General features: G+C 34.6%; 1 protein-coding gene across 1 annotated transcript in view; it reads right to left on the bottom strand.

Annotated features, from left to right (window-relative positions):
• Positions 1-21,478, bottom strand: part of LOC149777526 (A disintegrin and metalloproteinase with thrombospondin motifs like) — a 45,964-nt gene that overhangs the window by 9,551 nt on the left and 14,935 nt on the right. Inside the window, exons 4-9 of the mRNA XM_089941399.1 lie at positions 11,946-12,101; positions 11,523-11,595; positions 7,053-7,146; positions 5,975-6,052; positions 1,163-1,317; positions 872-915 (exon numbers count right to left, since the gene is read on the bottom strand). Of these exons, the coding sequence (XP_089797525.1) occupies positions 872-915; positions 1,163-1,317; positions 5,975-6,052; positions 7,053-7,146; positions 11,523-11,595; positions 11,946-12,101 (600 nt within the window). The remainder of the gene's footprint in view (positions 1-871; positions 916-1,162; positions 1,318-5,974; positions 6,053-7,052; positions 7,147-11,522; positions 11,596-11,945; positions 12,102-21,478) is intronic.

Consider the following 21,478-nt stretch of genomic DNA (forward strand, 5'->3'; position numbering starts at 1 on the left):
CTGTCACAGACATGGACAATTATTATCGTCTCAGCTAGAGACAATTAGTACTGTTACAGGTATGGACAATTACTACTATCAGTGACACATACGAACAATTACTACTTATTACGAAATGCGTTTCTTATCTGCATGATACGGCCTCTAAAATTGATGATCATTTTATGCGTGTGTTTCTTTAAAGTGTTAAGTAGCATAGGCGAAATTGAATTTCTTAATTAAAGTGGCAGAGTGGTTAGAGCGTCCGTCTCTGTTGCAGGAAGTCGCGGGTTCAGAGCCCGGCCTGGGTGGGACATCATGCTACATGAATGTGGCATGATGTCCCAATGCTAGACATCACTATAAACTGTCACACTGCAGATATTGTAGCGATATGACTGAAAAATGACTGAAAACTTGCTAAAGCTATGCTGAAAATCAAAATCACACACACACTGAATCAATTAAGGTATTACTGTGCAAACTTCTACAAACATTTTCAGATTAAAACCCTCAAATATACTAATAACTCTTATTTCTTACTAGTCTTTTGCTGAGAAGGACAGTTGTAAACGAACATATATTTCAAAGCATGACCGATAAAGTCAATAGAGGTTTGTATAATAGGACAAAGTCCTATTCTTCTTTAAGATCAAGAAAACTGAAGGCATCATAATCCTTGTCCAGATTTGCGACTAATTAATACGATAAAGACTTAAAGGTGCCTTTGATTTGAATGGATACTGACTCCAAATAAACAAAAATGCCTCTGGTACGCATTATAATTCTTACAAATATGTACGGCAAATGTTTTTGGCACGTAATTTCTTATCAGACAGACAGATAGACAAACCAAGACAGACAGACAGATAGACAGATAGAGTGCACTTACCTATTTCAGAGTTATTATAAAGCTCATCCTTAAACAAGTCATGTCTAAAAGTGAAAATAAAAATATTCGTTATGTACTTATACAACATGCAGTTTTTACAAACTGGCAACAATATTTAATCTTCCTTCACGGCCAAGACTATGACATTCACATCGGGTACCAAAGCAACTTGTCAGAGAAGCATGATAAAATATTGACCAGAAAAAGTCATCTAATCACGTGTTTGAAATGTATTCACGGATAATTGGGTCATATTCAGTGTAATGATATATCCAGTTTAAATATACTTACCCCGTAAAGAGCATTGCGTGATCGTATGGTGCAAAAAATTCCGAGTATTCCACATCCCATAGACGTAGATCATCGAGATATTCGGTGATTTCAATATATGTTTTTCCCGCATCTCTCAATACTACAGACACGTTGTGTGGAAAGTCATGTTCCCGCTGTGAGCAAGATATGAAACAAATGAAATGCGAACTATTAACTACGGGAAGTCAATTTCCCTTTATAAGCGAAATGGAAACAATTGCAAAACGATGCAGTAATTATTTCAGTGCAGTTCCTAACTTGGAATCTAAATAAACACGACAGTAGCGACACAGATGAAGGAAAAAGATCATACATCTGTTGTAATGTGTTTTCCATGAGCAGGGGGAGCTATAGAACGGTACGCATTCTCCCTGCATCATTGTTAAAGGGTAGACCCACACGCATAAATAAAACAAGAATGAACAGAGGTATAAATTGGGGAAATACAAGGAGACAGAGGGACTGACAACTGATCGCATAAACTTTATATATATATATATATATATATATATATATATATATATATATATATATATATATATATATATATATATTAAAACCTATCATCGTGTTGCTTGACAAGGAAAACAAATTCAGAATTGTACACTTTGTCTCTGTCTCCCTCTGTATTTACATTTAATATATGTAGATGGGATGTTTTAGTGCGACAAAAAAAATGTTATAAATTGCTGTGCTATGGTTAAAAGCTATGCCTTGTCCTATCCTATACGGCAGGGGTGCACAATCCCCGGCCCGCGAACGTGTTCAGTCCCGCCATCAGGGCAAATTAACACAACATATAAATCTCGCCCGTGAACAGTAATTATATTAAAGATATTAGTGTTTTCGGCTCTAGAGTGATCTTAGAAAATGCAATCCTGTTGTACGGTAATAAACTGACGTGCTATGCTCAAAGGCAATGCCTTGTCTTATCCAATACAGTATCAAATTGAAATAAATACCAAACTGGGTTAATCTAATGCGTTTCAATGTCAAGCAATGTACTAAAGGCTTTTATGTTATATTTGTCTAAAAACTAAAAAAATATAACGCGCTTTGAAGTTTTCGCCTCTGAATCCAACATATATGAAGTCTTTATCTCAAAATCCAAGACATATGAAATTTTCACTCGTAAATCCAACACATGAGAAGTCTTTACCTCAAAATCCAAAACATATGAAATTTTCACCTCTAAATCGAACACATATGAAGTCTTTACCTCAAAATCCAACACATATGAAATTTTCACCTCTAAATCGAACACATATGAAGTCTTTATCTCAAAATCCAACTCATATGAAGTCTTTATCTCAAAATCCAACAGATATGAAATTTTCACTTCTAAATCCAACAGATATGAAGCTGTTTTGATCTTAAAAATGTTGCCTAGTTCGTGCTATCAGAAATCAGAGGTATTCCTGACGGAAAATTTATCTTCGCCAGTTAGAAATTATTATATTCTGAATAAGGGAAAATGTTTATTATCTAGGATGGCCACGTTTTATGCTGTTAACGTTGTATTCAGAACTTCATATGGATATTAAAATATAGGTTGCTGCGGATAAGTTTTATCACCATCCCTTTGATACTTAAAGATAAAAGCAATACTGATTAATGTTAATGATATGCAAATGTTTTGTTCAATATTCTTTAATTAAAGCAAAACTAGTTGGCAAACTTTTTATTCATGTATCCTACAGACCTACAGCTGGATTATCTAAAGCAGGGGTCTCCAAACTTTTCAGCCCGAGGGCCGCATTAACTATCAAACAGCAGTTCGGGGGCCGACTACACACTCGAGGTCCAAATAAAAAAGAATCAAAACATGGATGTTGTTTTTAATTATTTATTTAATATTATTTTATTCAGTTATTATTTAATAACACATTGTTACACTACACATGAACACCTGTATTAGTGGGAATGGTGAAATTGTTTCTTGGATGCCAAAATAGCAGACATTTCTGGCTTTAGATTTGATGTCCCTAACATCAACAGTGACCTGAGATTATCATCGGACAAGTTTGTTCTCAAATTGTTCTTCACGTATTTCATTCTTAAAAATGTTTGTTCACACAGGTATGTTGTTCCAAAGATTGAAAGGTACCTTGACGCAAAAGTTTTGACATTAGGAAAGTCTTCCTTGGGCAAAAACTGGTAAAAACCCACCAGTCCTTCTTTGAACTTGTCCCTAAGGAGGTCATTTGCTTGCAACTCAATGACCTCCAGCTGCAGTTCATTTGGGCAACTGGCCACATCTGCTTCAAATGGGTTTTGAAACAGTCTCACTTCTTCTGCCTTTGAATCCAAGTCAGAAAACCGCTGCTGAAACTGCAGCTGGAGGTCTTTGATGATCTCGCATGCAGATGACGTGGGGAACTCAGCTGTTGCTTCAGCCATGAAGACCTTGCACTGCTGAAAGTGCGTCAAGTTGTTGGCCTGTACTTGTTCCAAAAACAAGACAAGTTTGGATCTGAAGGCCTTTAGGTGGGTGTATAGATCGGAAACTAGATTTTCCTCTCCTTGTAGTTTTAGGTTCAGAAAATTAAATGACTAGTTATGTCTGCAGCAAAGGCCAATTTCCATACCCACTCTTCATCAGACAGTAATGGCTGTGGCTTGCCTTTACTTTCCAGGAAGTCACCTATTTCCTTTCTTAACTTAAATACTCTGCTCAGAACTTTCTCACAACTTAGCCATCTTACTGCTGTGTAATATGGTAAATCTTGCGATTCTGTGTCTGTATCTTTCAACATGTCTCTGAACTGTCTGTGGTTGAGCCCATGTGACCTTATTAAATTCACCATCTTCACCACAGGATTCAGTACACTGCTAATGTCCACATATTTAGCACACAAAGCTTGCTGGTGAATAATACAGTGCAGGAACATTGGTTGTAGAATGTTTTTCTCATTACACATCTGCTTCACTTGTCCAACCAAGCCTTTCTTTATGCCACTCATGTTCTTTCCTCCATCAACAGTCAGGCAACTGAGGTTAGTCCAGTCCAAGTTATAATCAGCAAATGTTATTTTTTAACTCATTGAATATATCCTCTCCGGTAACAGTGCCATACATGCTATGTAGGGAAGCCAGCTCTTGTGTTATGTTCATGTCTTCATCTACACCTCTAATGAACACAAGCAGTTGAGAGGTGGAACAGCTGTCCAGCGATTCATCCATTGCAATTGAAAAATGGCGAAACTTGCTTGCATTTTTCGCTATTTGAGTCACAATGTTTTCACCCATGTCTGCAACACGGCGGGCAATGGTATTTGCACCCAAAGCTACACTTTCAAATTGTTTTGACTTTTCTGGGCAAAGTTCCTCAGCCACCTCCAACAAACATTCCTTCACTACTTCACCATCTGTAAACGGTTTGCCTCTTTTAGCCAGGACGTAGGCAACTTTATAACTGGCCTTAGTTAAGGATTCATTTTCATTTGAGGATTTACTGAACAATGTCCTCTGAGATGTGAGTTGATTTTGTAATTTAGAAAATTTTTCGGCACGGACTTTACCCTCCAACTGTGCATATTTCTCCTGATGTTTGCTTTGATGATGACGGCGCAGGTTGTATTCTTTCATCACAGCCACGGTTTCGTTGCAAATCACACACAATGCTTTCTCGCCGGATTTGATGAAGAAGTATTTCAAACTCCATTCTTCTTGAAATTGCCGACACTCTTCGTCTATTTTTCTTTTCCTCTTCTCGGCCATCGCTGGGCACTAAAATAAAGTGAATTCAACATGAATAAATAGTGAAACTGAAAGTATCTTGCACACAATATCACTCAAATAACCTGATTATGCGAACTAATTTCGTCGCAATTATAGCTGCAAATGACCCGAAACAATTTTTAAAAATTCTTATGATTTCTTAAGTTAAACTTACCTGAATATAGTGTGCAAATATATCCACTTATGGTAGAGAGATTGTTGCTTTTAATGTTTCCTCTTCAGAATATTCGCAATCAGATGCTAACTGACACCAACACCTCCTCATCGCAGCAGTCAACCGCAACTGGCAAACTGTGATCAAAATAATCAAGTCTTGAACAAGCAGCAAACCATTTAAAAACTCCGCCACTAGATGGCGTTATATCATCTCATTGACTGTGAACGGAAGTAGAAAAACTAAGCAGCGAATAAGGTTTTGCAATGTAGTGATCGGTTGGAAAACATAACGCACTACTGCGCGCCTCTATTTTAATTCGGTAAAAACATAACGTCCACGTAAGCGGCGGCTGATCTTGGCAGGATACACGTAAATTTCCGTAATTTTTTTCCGTACAAAAAAAGGTCTCCACGGGCCGGATGTGAGGGCCTCGCGGGCCGCATCCGGCCCGGGGTCCGTAGTTTGGAGACCCCTGATCTAAAGGATTGTTTATATCAATATAACAAGTTGTACAGACCCTTTTCCTAGCTAAACACGCCATCATTAGCATCAAAGTCCACTCCCCAGATACAATAAAAATAGAACGTTACAGTAATCCCGAATTTGCTTTCTGTCACAAGTACTCAAAATCATACAGGAATCCTGTTTTCATACCCTACCTCAAGTTCTCAAAAGCATACAGGAATCCCGTTCTCGCACTCTATCGCAAATACTCAACGGCATACAGCAATCCCGTTTTCACATTATATCGCAAGTATTGAATGGCATACAGGAGTCCGTTTTCACACTCTACCATAATCACACAAAAGCATACAGGAATCCCGTTTTCTCACTCATTCACATGCACCCAAAGGCATGCTGATAAAAACGAATGAATACATATAATTACTTACCTTGTACACGAAAAATTCAAGAAGGGTGACAGTGATTGATATACTATCATCTTCCATTCCTTTGTAGAGGAGGCTTACCTATGAAAAAATGAAGATATATTCATATACGAAGATTATAATGCATGCTTATTATATTTATGTGCGTTCCTTTACGATCAGAAAGAATAATAAAGCAAACTTACTTATCAACCTTTCCAAACAAAGGGTTATCAAATATAAATGATGATGCTACCTTTCTAAACCGGACACAGTTATTATCATTACTTTCGCTGCTTTTGTATATCAAAACTACTCTTAGTTTTATAATTGCCCTTTGGGTATATTCATTTTCGTCTTACAGATTTACAGAGAAGGGCGGTTACAGAGGGTACCTATTTGCAGACAATTCCTGGTTACTGAAGAGAAATTCAGACATGAGACTGGGTTGCGGAGGTGCTTTTTATTTACAAAAGATACCGGGTTACATAGGAGACAAGGTGATAGAAGAGCCTTTAACAGAGATTTGGAGGGGAGAATTCATGGAAGTTTTCTTTCTAATTGCATCAATAAACTTATAGAAATGCTTATTCTTGAAGAATTAAGTAGATGAGATGCATCCATGTAACTTGATGTTAATAATGAATTCCTGTATAAGAAGAGAGTTGTAGGTCCTATTGGAATTTGTATAGCCCCAGTCATAAACCATCAATTTGATTAAAAAAAGTAGCATGCAAATAAAAGAAAATTAATGTGTTCTATAGCTAAGTATTCATTACTTACATAATCAATAATGTGTGAGAAATATTCTCTTATATTTTGTTTCACTTGAACCTCTTTTCATCTTCATCAGTGATTTGTACCAGCCACGTATCAACAAACTCACAAAAATGCTTTCTTTTTCTTCAGAATATAATCAGGGAGATGCTTCCAAGTAGGTTAATAATAATCCTTAATTATGTCATGACGAGAGTTTTGTTGGTCCTACTGCATCATGTATCATTCCATTCATATATCATCTGTTTGATTCACAATTGCAGTATGCAAATTAAAGCAAATTAAAGGAATATAAGTGTTCAACAGTTAAGTATTTATTACTTACACCATTAATAATGTGTGAAAAATATTCTCTTATATTTTGTTTCACTTGAACCTCTTTTTCATCTTCATCCGAGATTTGTACCAGCGATGAATGCCTGCAAGTAGGGGTGAAATATATATTTTTTCTGTATCTGTATTTGAATGAGTGAGCCCACGTGTATGTTTCTGTGTGTTAACACAAGATACTTAAACTGTGCCGATATGAAAGAACTAAAATAAGGATCTTACTTGACCAAATTGGATGCACTTTGGCTGTGTTTTGTTTTTGAATGTCGTGACATTTGTTTAGTGATTTAAATCCGCAGAAATATTCGATTTTAATTATCTACATGGATTCAAACTTGATCATATCTTCCAATAGTATGCGAATTAACATAAAAAGACACTTGAAGTTTCCAAAGCCTGAAATGAGCCAAGGTTTGATACACTAGAAATATGTTATCATACGGAATATAAAGAGATTCGAACACGGGACTCTCATTACTAATCGGAATCCATAGTCGGGCCAACCACTCTATAAAGTCATTTACGTCAGATGTTACCAGATGGTGGACGGAAGCTGCTTTCTTGCAGATACTGTGGTCTGTGATTCAGAAAATCAATGTGATACTCTGATAACGGATCAGACGTCAGTCAGCTGTATGTGATATTTCAGGTCATAATAATGATACAAACATTTCTACATTCTTTATTCTGCAGCATTAGCAGCAATCTTTCTCTCTCTCTCTCTCTCTCAGTCGTGCATAAAGGAAAAAATACGAGTAAATTGTTGCATAGAGACAACAATGTGGGCTTGATGAAACCCTTGAAACTGACCTGTAACCAAATAAGCAACAAGAACTTTGGTCGTAATAGCCTTATGTTTACAGTTTATTTTCTTTTTTTAAAACCGATAATAAGCTTCTACAAGCCGACTTTTTATCAAAATTATAGTGTTCGTAGTCTCCCTTTCTGTCTCACGATGTTGATGGTCAGACATCAGACTAATTTTTCAACTTAAACACGTATGAATTAACCCAAATGCTTTTATGGTAACTCTACCCAAACTACAACATCTCTCTCTCTCTTTCTCTCTCTCTCGTTGGTTTGTCCATCATCATATCAGTATTACCAGTGCGTCTAACACTCATTTGGATGGTATGTCATCATATGAGTTTTACCACATCATCTCTCTCTTTCTTCCTCGACCATCGTAACAAGATACGGTTAAAATACGGGTACAAATGACTGTCAAACAACGATGTTTCTGGATCTATAAATGATATTAACATTAAAGTAAAATAGACCAAAGAAAAGGAGAGAGAGAGAGAGATGTCGGATAAAAACAAGTTTTTGATTAATAGCAATTATATTTAAAGCATAATAATGACTTATTTCAACTAAGTAAATTTAAATGTTTGAATTACTCTTGCTGGTTTTTCATTCTGCTTAGTCTATAATTTCCACACGTTTCATGGTGTGTTCGTTGTGCTCTACGTTCTTCATTTAAGCCATCTTTTATGTTTGAACCATAAATATGTCTCATATTTTTTTAATCAATACGAGTGTAAAATGGGAAATCAAAAAAGAAAACATGCAACTTATCTATCTGCAAAGACGACTGTGTTAAGTATGTCTTTATCAAGTATATTATTGGTGTAATATACTTTTATAAAATTCATTTAGTCAATACGATTGTTAAAACCGGAAAAGCCGTTAATGACTTGATGACAGAAAATGTATTTCGCTATCTTAAATGATTTGTTGGAAGAAATTGCGTTGTTAGGTACTGTGTTTATAGTGTGAATTATGCTTTATATAAGCAATAGAACACGGAAAAACTCTCATTCTTAAGAGTTTATATGAGTCTTGTAAGAGATACATTGATAATCGTTTTTTATTCTTTTAAATTGACAACCGTTCCTTGTGATTGCAGTACTCGGAATATTTATTTTAAAAGACAATACCATATAATGATATATTGTGAACTTATCAAAAGACTACCATATACTAAAAGGTTGTAGATTACCAGGAAACATTAAAAGACGTTTTGGGACTTAACATTTTGGATTTACCTTGAACTCGAGCAAAGACATTCGGATTTTAAAACAGTGAGTCATCTGTGGTGTTTGCACATAAGCAATTTAGAGTTTATATGAGGAGTATTTCTGAGCGTATGCTGATTACCTTGAAACTGATAAAACATGTTTAGGAATTGAAGGAATTCATCCAATACTGTAAGTAATTGTTCACATTATTTTAGGGAAATAAATTTTATAACTTAAAACATTGGGACATGTTGTATTTGGTCTTTCTTGTTAAGTAGTTTAATCCCAAGAACATAATAAGCAATTCAGGCTTTTGCGGGATTGAAATTTCGTTTACGTAATTCAGGGATATAAATTTCTTTAATATTTCAGAGATTCTTATTACTTTTAGAAATTTGAATTTCACGTTGAGTTTGAAATTTTTGAATCTTCGGTATTTTTTTTCACGTTTGGGAAATTTGTAAGGATATTAAAAAGCTTGTACAATAACATCCAAAGTGGATTATTGAAGATCCTACACATGAGGGGTTAGAAACCTTAACCAGGACGAGTTACTTGAGTTTGCCGTGCATTATGAAATTGCTGAAGCAAGAGCTTCTTTCATTAAACAGAAGGTCCAAAATCATTAATTGGTAGAAAAGGGTGTCCTTGATAAAAGTTGTTCGGATTTGAAATAAAAGTTGAAGGTTTCGAAATTGTAGAAAGAAACTACAAAGACTGGTCTTGAGTTTGCAAGGGAGAAAGAACGATTGTTTGATAGATGGTGTCATGCGAAAATGTTTGACAAACACTATGATAAACTCAAAGAACTCAAACTGATTAATGGGTTCAGTAATTTTTTTAGCAGTGACGTCAAATCTTACCCCGATAATAAAGGACTTGAACCGTTAGAAAAGACAACTAACACAGCTGACGAATATTCTTTGATTTACAAAGTATCATTTGTGAATAAATCTTCCTCCCCACGGGGTTTTATTAAAACACCATTTCAGACTTGTGCGACCATTTACAAGTTTCAAACTGGTATAAGAGTTAAGAATCACATTTATCAAAAGACAGATCTGAAATCCTTATCTCTTTCTACTTGCAATTATTGCTAGACGAAAGCCACTTATATCTGATTGCTGGATTTAGGCCACAATGTAACGACAGAGGTGTTCCAAATATTCTTGTTTCTAAGAAGTCAAGGTCACTGTCATACAGTGGAAAAGATACAGTTGTTGGGTCCTAGTAAACACCTGTCTGATTTTATTATGGAGAATTATAAACCATCCATGCTGAATGGTTCAGAATCACTTGTTGGTTATTTTGCCAAATCTACATGTATTAAAATATTGAGAAACACGGGAGCTTCTGAACCTTTTATTGTTAAATATTTTGCCTTTTTCTAAATAGACTTCTAGTGAAATTCTTTGAAGCCACTAATTACAGTGGATATCTGTTAATGTTCCTCTTCAGTGTGCTAATTTTACACTATACTTATTTTCGGGACCAGCAATTAAAAGAGATATAACTTCACTTTCTACTCCGGGAGTTCATTTGTTACAAGGTAATGAACTTGCTGGAGATGAAAGTAGTTGTAGGAGATGTTTGAGTGTCATCGTGAAATCCTGTGTTGAAATCGTTCAACGTTTAGAATGTTATAACATAAACTTAACATGGTTAAATTCAGGGTACTGGACACTGGGAAAAAATGGGAAAACTTTTGCAAGTGGCTGTCCTCAATCGAGCTGGACTGAGTAACAGTGTTCGAGTTTACCTAAATACACACTACTCCAGAAGGGTCATATTTGTTGACACCTTCATCTCTGAGTTATACTTTTAACAAAGCTCTGAGCAGCCTGTCGAAAAGTCTTGACTCCTCCATCTTGACTGCTTGAGAACAAAATAGATACTATGACAATATAGCACTATTCCTATACATAGAGACCCATGCGTGTAAAGTGTAGTCGAAAGAAATTTGCAATCAGGATTAAACGATCGATACCATTTCAAGAAGAGAAAAGTGTTGGCTCAAATACATGGCAGCGATTTCGAAGAAGAGTAACGCTGAAACATTTCCTTCCGTGTCTGATGCCAGACCAAGATATGTTTCCACCAGCGAAAATAGGCCAGAGAGAGAGACAGAAAGAGAGCATCATTAAGGCAGATAGATGTATATATAAAGTGAGAGAGCGTATGTAGTATGTGTGTGTTAATGGTCACTGTAAACATTTTACGCCGATTTTTTTATATTTTTAAGTCGTACAGCCGATAGCGTACATTTGTTACGATTTTCTGAAATAATAATACGTTGACTCAGAGGGAAATGCAGTGTGCATTTAGTCATGCACAAGGGTGACATTTAGATAGATAGACAGACAGACAGATAGATACATAGATAGATAGATAGATAGATAGATAGATAGATAGATAGATAGATAGATAGATAGATAAATACTCACAAGTCCCAAATTCCAGAATCTACCAGTATGCCCATTTCCACATAGTAGATCTCCTTTAGGTTGCGAACCTCATCTGTGGATAGGATTTCAAATGAGAAAGCATATTCATTGGCGTTGTTATAGTCATTAGTAACAATAAATAATTGAAATAAGTATTTTGTTTGCATTTTTGATATAGAACACATTGATGTAACTGTTCAAAATAGTTTCCGTGTAAAATGTCTTTAGTTTTCAATACTAAAGATTATTTTTGTAGTAATGTAATAATAATCCAGTAATAAAGGGATATAACATAAATTAACAGAATTTAATAGTGACATATTTGCCAATATTATTTGGGTTTATCTAGACATCCTCTGATAGTTTTACCATCCTTACATGCAGTTGTTGCTGTTGTCATTGTTGCAGTATAACTACTCTCACCTTTTGTGCTTCCATCATGTAAACCTGCTACATTTCGGGATGACAACTTAGCCTCTTGGCGAAGAAAATGACTTTGTTTGTCTTGTCCACGCCTTAACCTTTGAACTGGTTCTATAAATTCTTTTTCTACCTTTCTTCTATTAACGTTTGCTTCGTCTGCAAGAGGAGACAATCGTTATCAGATACAAATATCTAATGCTACATGAGTCTGGTTTTCCTGTATTTCGGAGTTGTTTTATATCCTCAAATAAAACGAAATTCAAATATGGACATAAACGGAGGTTCCTCGTGAGAAGACTAATTTGTTCTTAGTTTATTTTGAACTTGTTGATCACTTAAACCAGGAGATGATAATGCCATTGAACTGTAGTTCGGACAACAAATACAATAATCTTCATCTAATTTTAATTATATCACGTAAACGTTATCGTACAATCGTTATCCAAGAGTCATCTGTATACGTCTTTCTTCATCCGCTTTATTGCCGTAATTGTGTTCAGCAAGGAATTTTACCAGCAAGGTTTTTCAATAAAGATACACAAGGCTGCTGCTGAACATTGTATGTTTAAGATAAAACAGTCTAATTTCAAACCTCCTTTTTCAACTGGAAGTTTTCTTTGCACTTGTCCTTGATCCTGCAGAACATACTTTGTTCCAAGAAGATTAGGACTTTCCAGGAAGTTTCTCAACGCAACGTCAGTCTCCGCTGGTCGAAGATCATAATTCCTTCCTTCTATTCGTACGTTTCCGTTCTGGGTCAAAGTTTATATATATATATATATATATATATATATATATATATATATATATATATATATATATATATATATATATATATATATATATATATAATATAATATAATATAATATAATATAATATAATAGATAGATAGATATTCCACAAATCAACTGATTTCAATCAGATTTGGTTTCCCCTGTTTATATTTATCTCTTTTTTCTTTATCTTGTCATTTCAAACATCAATGTTACTGGTACCCAAGGAATATGAACATGTTTATTTCGTTACGTCTGAAAAAATTGGCATACTACTAACAAGTTTAATAATCTTTATATAAAAAGATAGTCAAGGACATAAATGAGGAATGACGATTCCTGATTCACGCAGGAACATAGCGAAGAAATCGTACCAATTGGCTTCTTGTGGCCTTTAATAAATAGTCCCTAGCAGCAATCGCAATCACTAGAAGGGTGAATTCATAAGACATATATTACGGTGTCCTCTAAAGTTCTGGGATCTCTCCCTTATAAAAATAGTAACGCAGTTTACGGAGACTCTAGCTTTATCTTCCTATATAGCGCTATTTCGGAAATTTTCTCACAATTATAGGCTATTCGCTTATAAATCCCCAATTAAAATGGCAAGGCGTTATAAGTAATTGAACCAATATTTTCCATTTGCTTTAGTACTTTACATCGTTTGCGTGATTCTTGTCAACCGAATATATCTGGTGGAGAAAGAACCCTGGAAAACCCCGGGAAGAACTACTGAACCACGAAACGTTACTAGCAAGCTTTCTCACCTACCTACGTTAGCCGTGCCTAAGACTCAAACACACGCAGACAAAGGTGAGATGGCAGTGATCTGGAACGGTGAGCGCTTTAGACTACTTGACCAAGCGGGGCCCCAACTCTAATTGATGAGCTTTTAGTTGCTAATCTAATTTCTTGATTGTGCATTGAGTAGTGAAATGATTAGATGCCAGTATATAATGTTTGCCTTACAAACAGAAAATTCAATAAATAACGCCTCGTCGTGTGACCAGCATTTGAAACAATTATTACACAATGCATTTTAAAACTATTTAGGTCATTAAAATGTTAAAATGTTTGAGCAAGTAACAACAATTAATTTGTAGGACTGCATTTATTATTTGAGGACATAATTGGGCATTATACAAACAATGACAGCAAAATCGCACTGATAAATAAATTTCTTTGATATCTTTCTGCACTAGCATATTCCCGATCTTGCTGTAATGATGCTAAAATAATTTTATTATAGGATTATATGGAGTTTTTATAGTACTTTTGTATTTATTACATCTTCATAACTAAATAATGTTCCACTGTGGAAGCTTGATACGATCCTGGTGAGTTTTCAAAACATAACGACCATGTCAGATTTCCTGTTCTAATAAATAGTGACAGGATACCTAATTTGTTAAATATATTCATATCTCTTTCATGACTAAATAATTAACATACTTATTTCTTGAAACTGGAATCGTGTTCTTACGCGTGATGTCGTTTCAGAACCGCAATCTCGTGTGTGGGGTTATTGAAATTCAATTAATCCTTATCCATAGAAGCATCCTTACTTCTAAACATGTTAATTCCAATCCTGGATATCAGTCTTAAAGCACATATAGGAAAACAAAGTAAGGAAAATCGCTAACTCTACAATCCACCATAAATGTGTTTTGTGATGTATAAATTATGGTGCAAAGTTCAGTCATTGTAAGCCGCAAATACCATTCTCCGGTATCTAGTGCATTCAAGTAACCGTAGATGATGTGAAAACAATATGCATGCAAGGTATGATTGGATGTATTGTGGATGTATGTGCTTTTTAATGCTTGTGCGAATAAATATATTACATTTTATTTCTCCTCACTTAGCTATATTTTGGTTAAGTGCTAGGCTTAAACAAGCCATCTTTTATAATAACGTTGACCATATTTGAATAAAGAAAACATCAAAGCGGAAAACTACCGCAAACAGATGGTATATGGTCGTTATAATGACAAAGTCGCCTAACAATAGAATGCACAAGAAAGTCGACACTGTAACGGAATTGTGCTCATTTAACAACAATGCATTATGATATGACATTGATGAATTACATTATGTAGACAAACATCACTGAGCGTGTTTAGTGTCGTAGCTAGATATAATCCCAACACGGTTTCATCAAGTTACATGCACATTCTGAACACCAAATAAGTGTTACTATGCAAGTTCGGTAGCGCATAAAGATTTAAAGATTATCATTAAGAACCATCTCAATGTCTCAGGTCGACAAATCAGTAATTTATATTCCGTAAAACGTGACCTCCAAGGGTTCACAATAATTCATACCTATAATAATTACACTGAACAATAATCACATTTCTAACGTTCCAGAGACTTGAGAAGACTCTATTAAGCGTTAAAATGAAATGTTGGGAAAGCATAGGCTAAATTCATCATAGAATAAAAGTCACACGCTCGTGGTTTTGTGTTACAAAGTAACAATAAGAAACAATTGAGAAACAACCAAACAATAGAAGAAAACAATGATAGTGTTTACATTTGGAACATCAGAATGAGTTCACTGCTAACATCACTAGATTCGTTCTACTCTACCACCACCAGTATTCACTACAGTAAATGAATTAAAGAAATTGTTGATATTTTTATTAAATTTTTTAATGAGCTTTCAGCAATACTTATCGAGGAAAAATGAATGTTTAGTGTCTTTTGTCATCTTAGTACTTTTAGGCCCGCTTTCACAATGCATAAGTATTAATATGCCTATATTGCAAGTTAATATAAATCTTAATATACTGAGCAGGAATGTTAGATGAATTATATCCTCTGCTCTTAGCTTTAGTGCAATGCTGGATAAATATAGTGTTGACGTAGCTTGCTTGCATGACTGAACATAAACTATTACAGCATATACTTTCATTTTACGATTCTATTCGTTTTTATTATAAATGCACTGCTAAGGCCGATATTTTTTCTGATAGCACGTTAATAAAATGTGGTAAAGGAGGAGTTGCAATCTTCAGAAAAACTTCTCTCATGAGATATATTAATTTCAGATGACGTTAGACGTTAATAGTGACAGAGTTGTTGGCATATTATTCAAATTTCCATATATGCAAAATGTATGTATTTTTTGTGTATATATGCCGACTCTATTGTATGGCACAGATTGTTACAAAGTGAAAATTGAGTTGATTCGAAATCTGTATGATCAGTACTCAAAGCGGGGTGACGTGTATTTTACTGATGATTCCATTGCAGTAGATAAACCAGACACTTTCGGATGTTACAAAGATAGCGTATTTCATGAGTTCATGCGATATAACTATCTCGTAAGTGCTGGACATTTAAAAATATGCACTGGTTCCCGTTATACATTCACCCCAGCAAGAACGATGATTGGTCATTTTGTACTATCGGATCAATGCATAGGTAGATTACGGAGTGTGCACATTGTTTCAGATCACGAAGAGCACGTGATATCAGACCACATCGCTATCCTTCCTTCAGACAGTCTATGAAGAGAAATAACAGCTTGGAATACATTAGACGCTGATATCTTGAAACATTATCGAACTGAGCTGGACCATCGCCTGAAAATCTTTGATATAGATACTATTTCGGAAAATGTTGATAGATTGTACGGGCACAAATGAACTCAAAGAAGCACATAAACTTCAAAGACAAGCTAGATATATTTGGATAAATGATTGAAGGTCGAGGGGTAGTCAATATAATTCTTACAGAGAATATAAAGATAAGAAAAGAGACTTTAGAAACGTTCAAAAACTGGCTGTGGAAAAATTATTTGGGGGAGGTATATGAAGAAATTGAAAAAGCACATGAATGCGATGTAAGACACTTTTGGAAAATGATCAATGTTAAGAGAGGGAACAATGTAAATTTTGTCAGGAATTATCAACTGATGGAGTTTGTGTCCGTGATGATGATTCCATCACAAATGGCTTTGCCAGATACTATGAGGACATTCATGCGCCACATTTTGGCCATAGTTTTGACGGAAAAGTTTATGAATTTATAGAGAGAGAATTAAATCGGGGTCATTGGGGTCTACAGGACGGAGTATTCCATATCCAGGCCTTACAGACCAGTATCAGTGTAAACGAAGTAAGAAAAATCATTAAAAGTCTAAAGAAATCAAAAGTATCGGGCCATGATCAAATTTGCAATGAACACTTGATCTATGGCAGCGACTACCTCATTGAGTGTATGACAATTTATTTACTCAGATGATTGATCAATTTTACATACCTGTAGATTACAAAAAAGGGTTAGTAATACCACTGTATAAAGGTAACAGAAAATCAAATAACTCCCTCGAAAGTTACAGGCCTGTTACTTTACTGCCTGTTATCTACAAAAAATTTGAGAAAAATATTCATGAACGGTTGGTAACTTGGCTCAAAGATATTAATTATAATATACCCAGTTCACAACAACATGGTTACCAAAAAGGTTTATTCTGCACAACAGCGTGTTTTTGCTGTTGCAGTCAGTACAATATAATGTAAACATGGGTTCACGGGATTTTGCTGAAACAAAAAGGCATTTGATACCGTGTGGCACAAAGGACTACTTTTAAAATTATTCATGTTGGGAATTACGGGTAAATCCCTTTTGATATTTTTTTTGCATGTATACAAATTTACAGAGTAAAGTTCTTGTCAATGGGAAATTTTCTCAATTGGTTCTCAATTGGCCAAGGAGTGAGACAACGAGGTGTTTTGTCAACCTTGATGTACACAATATTTATAAATGACTTGCTGCTACAGATAGAGAATAGTGGATTTGGAGCAAAGATTGGATCCTAAGCTATGGGAAATCCATCCCTAGCTGATGAAATTTCACTTTGGGTATATATCCTAGCAATCTACAAAAGCTGTTAGATATAGCATACGCCTACAGTAATAAGTGGCGATTCGAGCTTAGTGTCACAAAGTCATACATTTACATTTTGGTCCCCAATACAAGACTTATGTCAGTATGAAATGGCATCTTGGCCCGTCATGTTTGCTGGTTACTGATTTGGCAACACACCTGCGTCATCGGATTAACTCAAAGCTGACGTCGTTTGACGCAATACTCGATGCATACAAGAAATGAACAAATCTTTTCACGGCCTGTTTGGTATTGCAATTAAACCGAATGGCTTAAATACTTTGGTTGCTGCAAATGTAATCAAAAAGGTAATTTTTCTCACAGTGTTTTACGGAAGTGAATTATGGTGTAAAATTTCAAAAAGTGACCTCTCTTCATTGGGTAAAAATCTGAGGTATTTCGCCAAACATTTACAAAGCTTCCCAACACATACAAGATCAGATATCGCCCGGCGAATGGTAGGATGGACATCATCGCAGTCCGAAATTGATAGAAGAAGATTGATGTTTTTACACATATTATGTTTGATGCCTAATAACGTATATACTAAACGTGTGTTTAACGTTGGGTTATTTCACTTCGTTTTGAGGGGATGCATGTCAAGCTACGGGTTAATTTCAAATTTATATTATACGTTAAAGACGTTTGACATGCTCGGGTATCTAACTAATTATTTGCATCATTCCGAAATTCCAGGTTAACAAAATTGGAAAGAAATTGTAAGGTCAAAAATTGCTGGTCTTGGAAATAGCCTCTGGAGAGTTCGGGTGTCTAATCAAGCAGATTTTAATAGATTCTATTCTATGCACGAATACTTACGACCTGCCGAAATGTGTCGGTTGGCTAAAACCAGACAGCGCACTACGGTATTTACATTTGTAGCTAAACTATGGGCTGCTGTTCTTCAAACACAGCTCGATATGTGCATTAGATGTGGGAATGTTTATACAGACTTGATACTTCATTGTTGTGTTATTTGTCCTTATATGTCGACTTTCAGAAAATCTTTCTGGGGTTTCCTTACTGATAAATTTCCACTGAGCCTGCACATTACGTTATTTAATGCAGAATATGAGCAGCATCTACAATATCTTTTAGGCAAAAGGTTACCAGCAGGTGTAATCGACAAAGAAATCTCCACGCTATTAGCCCTGTATGCAGCATACTTTATCATGCAGTGTGCAGTTATCTTAATCAAATTTGGTACTTAAACTTGTAACTTATGCAGTTGACCAAAACTTTATTGACTGCTATACTGTGAGAATTTGTATTCTAATATTATTATTTTTTGGTACATGTTTATTTATCTTTTAAATGTTTGTTTTTTATTTTTTTATTTTACTTATTTATTGATTGTATTCATATGATTTATTCTTATATCATGTAATCGTTTATGGAAGGAAATAAAGACGATGCTGAAGTTTCCATAAACAATAATCCCAATAAAAAAGGCCAACTTCAGACTAAACATCACTATTTAAAATCTTTGTCAAGAAAACATTTCTCTAAACTTAGCGTCTCTTGATAGAATGACAATAAGTTTTGGACGATATGTAGTCCTGGTTTAATCATTACCATTCTTGTACAACGGCCCTCCCGAAATAACTAACACTAGGTTAGACGAAACAAAGAAACAAAATAGAAAGATTAGGTTATGTTGATGTCAACATAAAGAAGTGATCGGAGATCACTTATACCATCTCCCAAAGTTAAAAGCATGTAATAAATGCTTGATCACCAAGTTGTTTGAATAAGTTCTTACATTTTGCAAAGAACGCAGTATGTAGGCATAGGCAGCAATACATCTTCATAAGCCTTGTGTTCTACAAGGGTCTGTATTGGGACCATTGATTTTATTAAAAATCTATTAAAATTATATTACGCTGACTACTAAGAAACCAGTACAGACCATTTCAGAATGTCACAATTGAAAATGTTTATAATCATGCTGACAACCGTTTCTTTCCATGTGGAATATACAGTTTAAAACTTTACGTAAATTACTTTATTTTAATAATGCAATTCCTGAATAAATAGGAAACTCCCCTCCTGCTGTCAGAATTGTAATTAATAAAAAATAGTTTATTGTCTTAATGAGCGGGGAAATTGTTCCAAACAAGAATTTGACAAAAGCATCAAGTTACAAATGAGACCAAAATATAAATATCTCCATAAAACTTTTCGTTCACATCCTAAAACTCTATAAATAATTAAGTTAAATCGAAACTGACAAAACAAAAATATTCTAGCAAAACATCTCCATATGTATCTATAGTGTTGGAGGGTTATCTCCAAAACATGTTTAACAATATATAAACTATTTATACAGGTCTCTTTCTATCAGCTTTAACCTTGTGCTACGAAGACGTAAACTACCAATGTCTATGTAAAGCGTTAAATTTGCAGGGGCTCTTCCTTGGAAAAACTTATGTTTTAATGTCAGAAAATAAAGTCCTCTCAAGGTTCCTAAAACTACAAATTGCTATTCTTTTAGCAAGGGTTAAACAATCTATATATTGGACAGACATACATTCAGGAGGGGGGGGGTTCTAGATGTAAAATCGCTGCTTACTAGTTACGTTACCTGCATAAATGAATCATTAGTAGAAGTGATAGTAGTAGTAGTATAATTGTAAGTATTATGCATATAACTGTAAGTATTATAAATATAATTAAAAGCATAGTTAATATTAGTAGAAGTTAGATGCTGTAGACAATAAACAATCGCGGAGTGCCCAAAATAAATGATGAAAGCACATTCAAAGATTTTTAGAGACTTAGGTGGCAATTTTACAAACATTTTTAACAACCAATTAGGCTATGTGAAAGTAAGTCTGGAAGATGTGACAGGCTTTCTAACTCATTTTCTATAATCAGTGTTAAATACACTAAGTGATCATGCATATAAATCATCGAATCAACGTGTAATTGAGGTACATAAAACAATAGGTATAATGGAATTTGTAAATGTATGCAAAGTTCAAAATGATCTTAAATATCTGCAAATATGCATACAATATTGGAATGGTAAATGGAGGCATGGATAAAACTTCATCATTCTGATTGTTCTTACTACGATAGAGAACAGATACATTTGCTTATTGATTAAAATAACTTCAAGCGAAGCTGCTGAAGTTTATTGCTGCGCTACCTAATATTGCACAGAATGCTTTAATTTCCTTCAAGAGCAGTTACAGATATGGAAGGTATCATTGCGTTGAAAAAAAAGATTTGTCAACATTACATATCATATAACTGACAGAACATATTTGCATATTTAAAATGCTTGACTAATCTCAGTACATAGGAAAATTATTGGACCGTAAAATACTATATTCGACAAGAGACAATCCGACTGAGGAAAAAAATGCATTTTAAAGTGTTGTTGTAAAATTTTACATCATTTGAAGCTATTACAATTTCTTGATCTCTGTGAAACTATATATATATATATATATATATATATATATATATATATATATATATATATATATATATATATATATATATATATATATATATATATATATATATATAATATGTTTTGCCTGCACAGAATCCGCGTCTTAAATCATAATCTGCGCTCAATAAATGCCTTAGAAGAAAAGGTCATAAATATTTGGCGAAACATTGAATGAATGCATCTTTACCCTTCATTATTTTGGTCTTCAAAATCTTTTCATGGGTGTAGCATTAAAACGTTTAAATATGTGTATTGTGTTTGGGTTTACTATTCTTTTCTCCCCAGATCTAAGCAAGATTCGCTGTATTTCAAAAAATCTAAAGTTCTTCTGATCCGTATTTCTGCTATTTAATCACACCTCTACAGTGGTTTCCAAGAATGAATTGAGTTTAATAAGTTA

Source organism: Sinohyriopsis cumingii, chromosome 18, assembly GCF_028554795.1.
Source record: "Sinohyriopsis cumingii isolate HCF-2022 chromosome 18, ASM2855479v2, whole genome shotgun sequence".
Lineage (NCBI taxonomy): Eukaryota > Metazoa > Mollusca > Bivalvia > Unionida > Unionidae > Sinohyriopsis > Sinohyriopsis cumingii.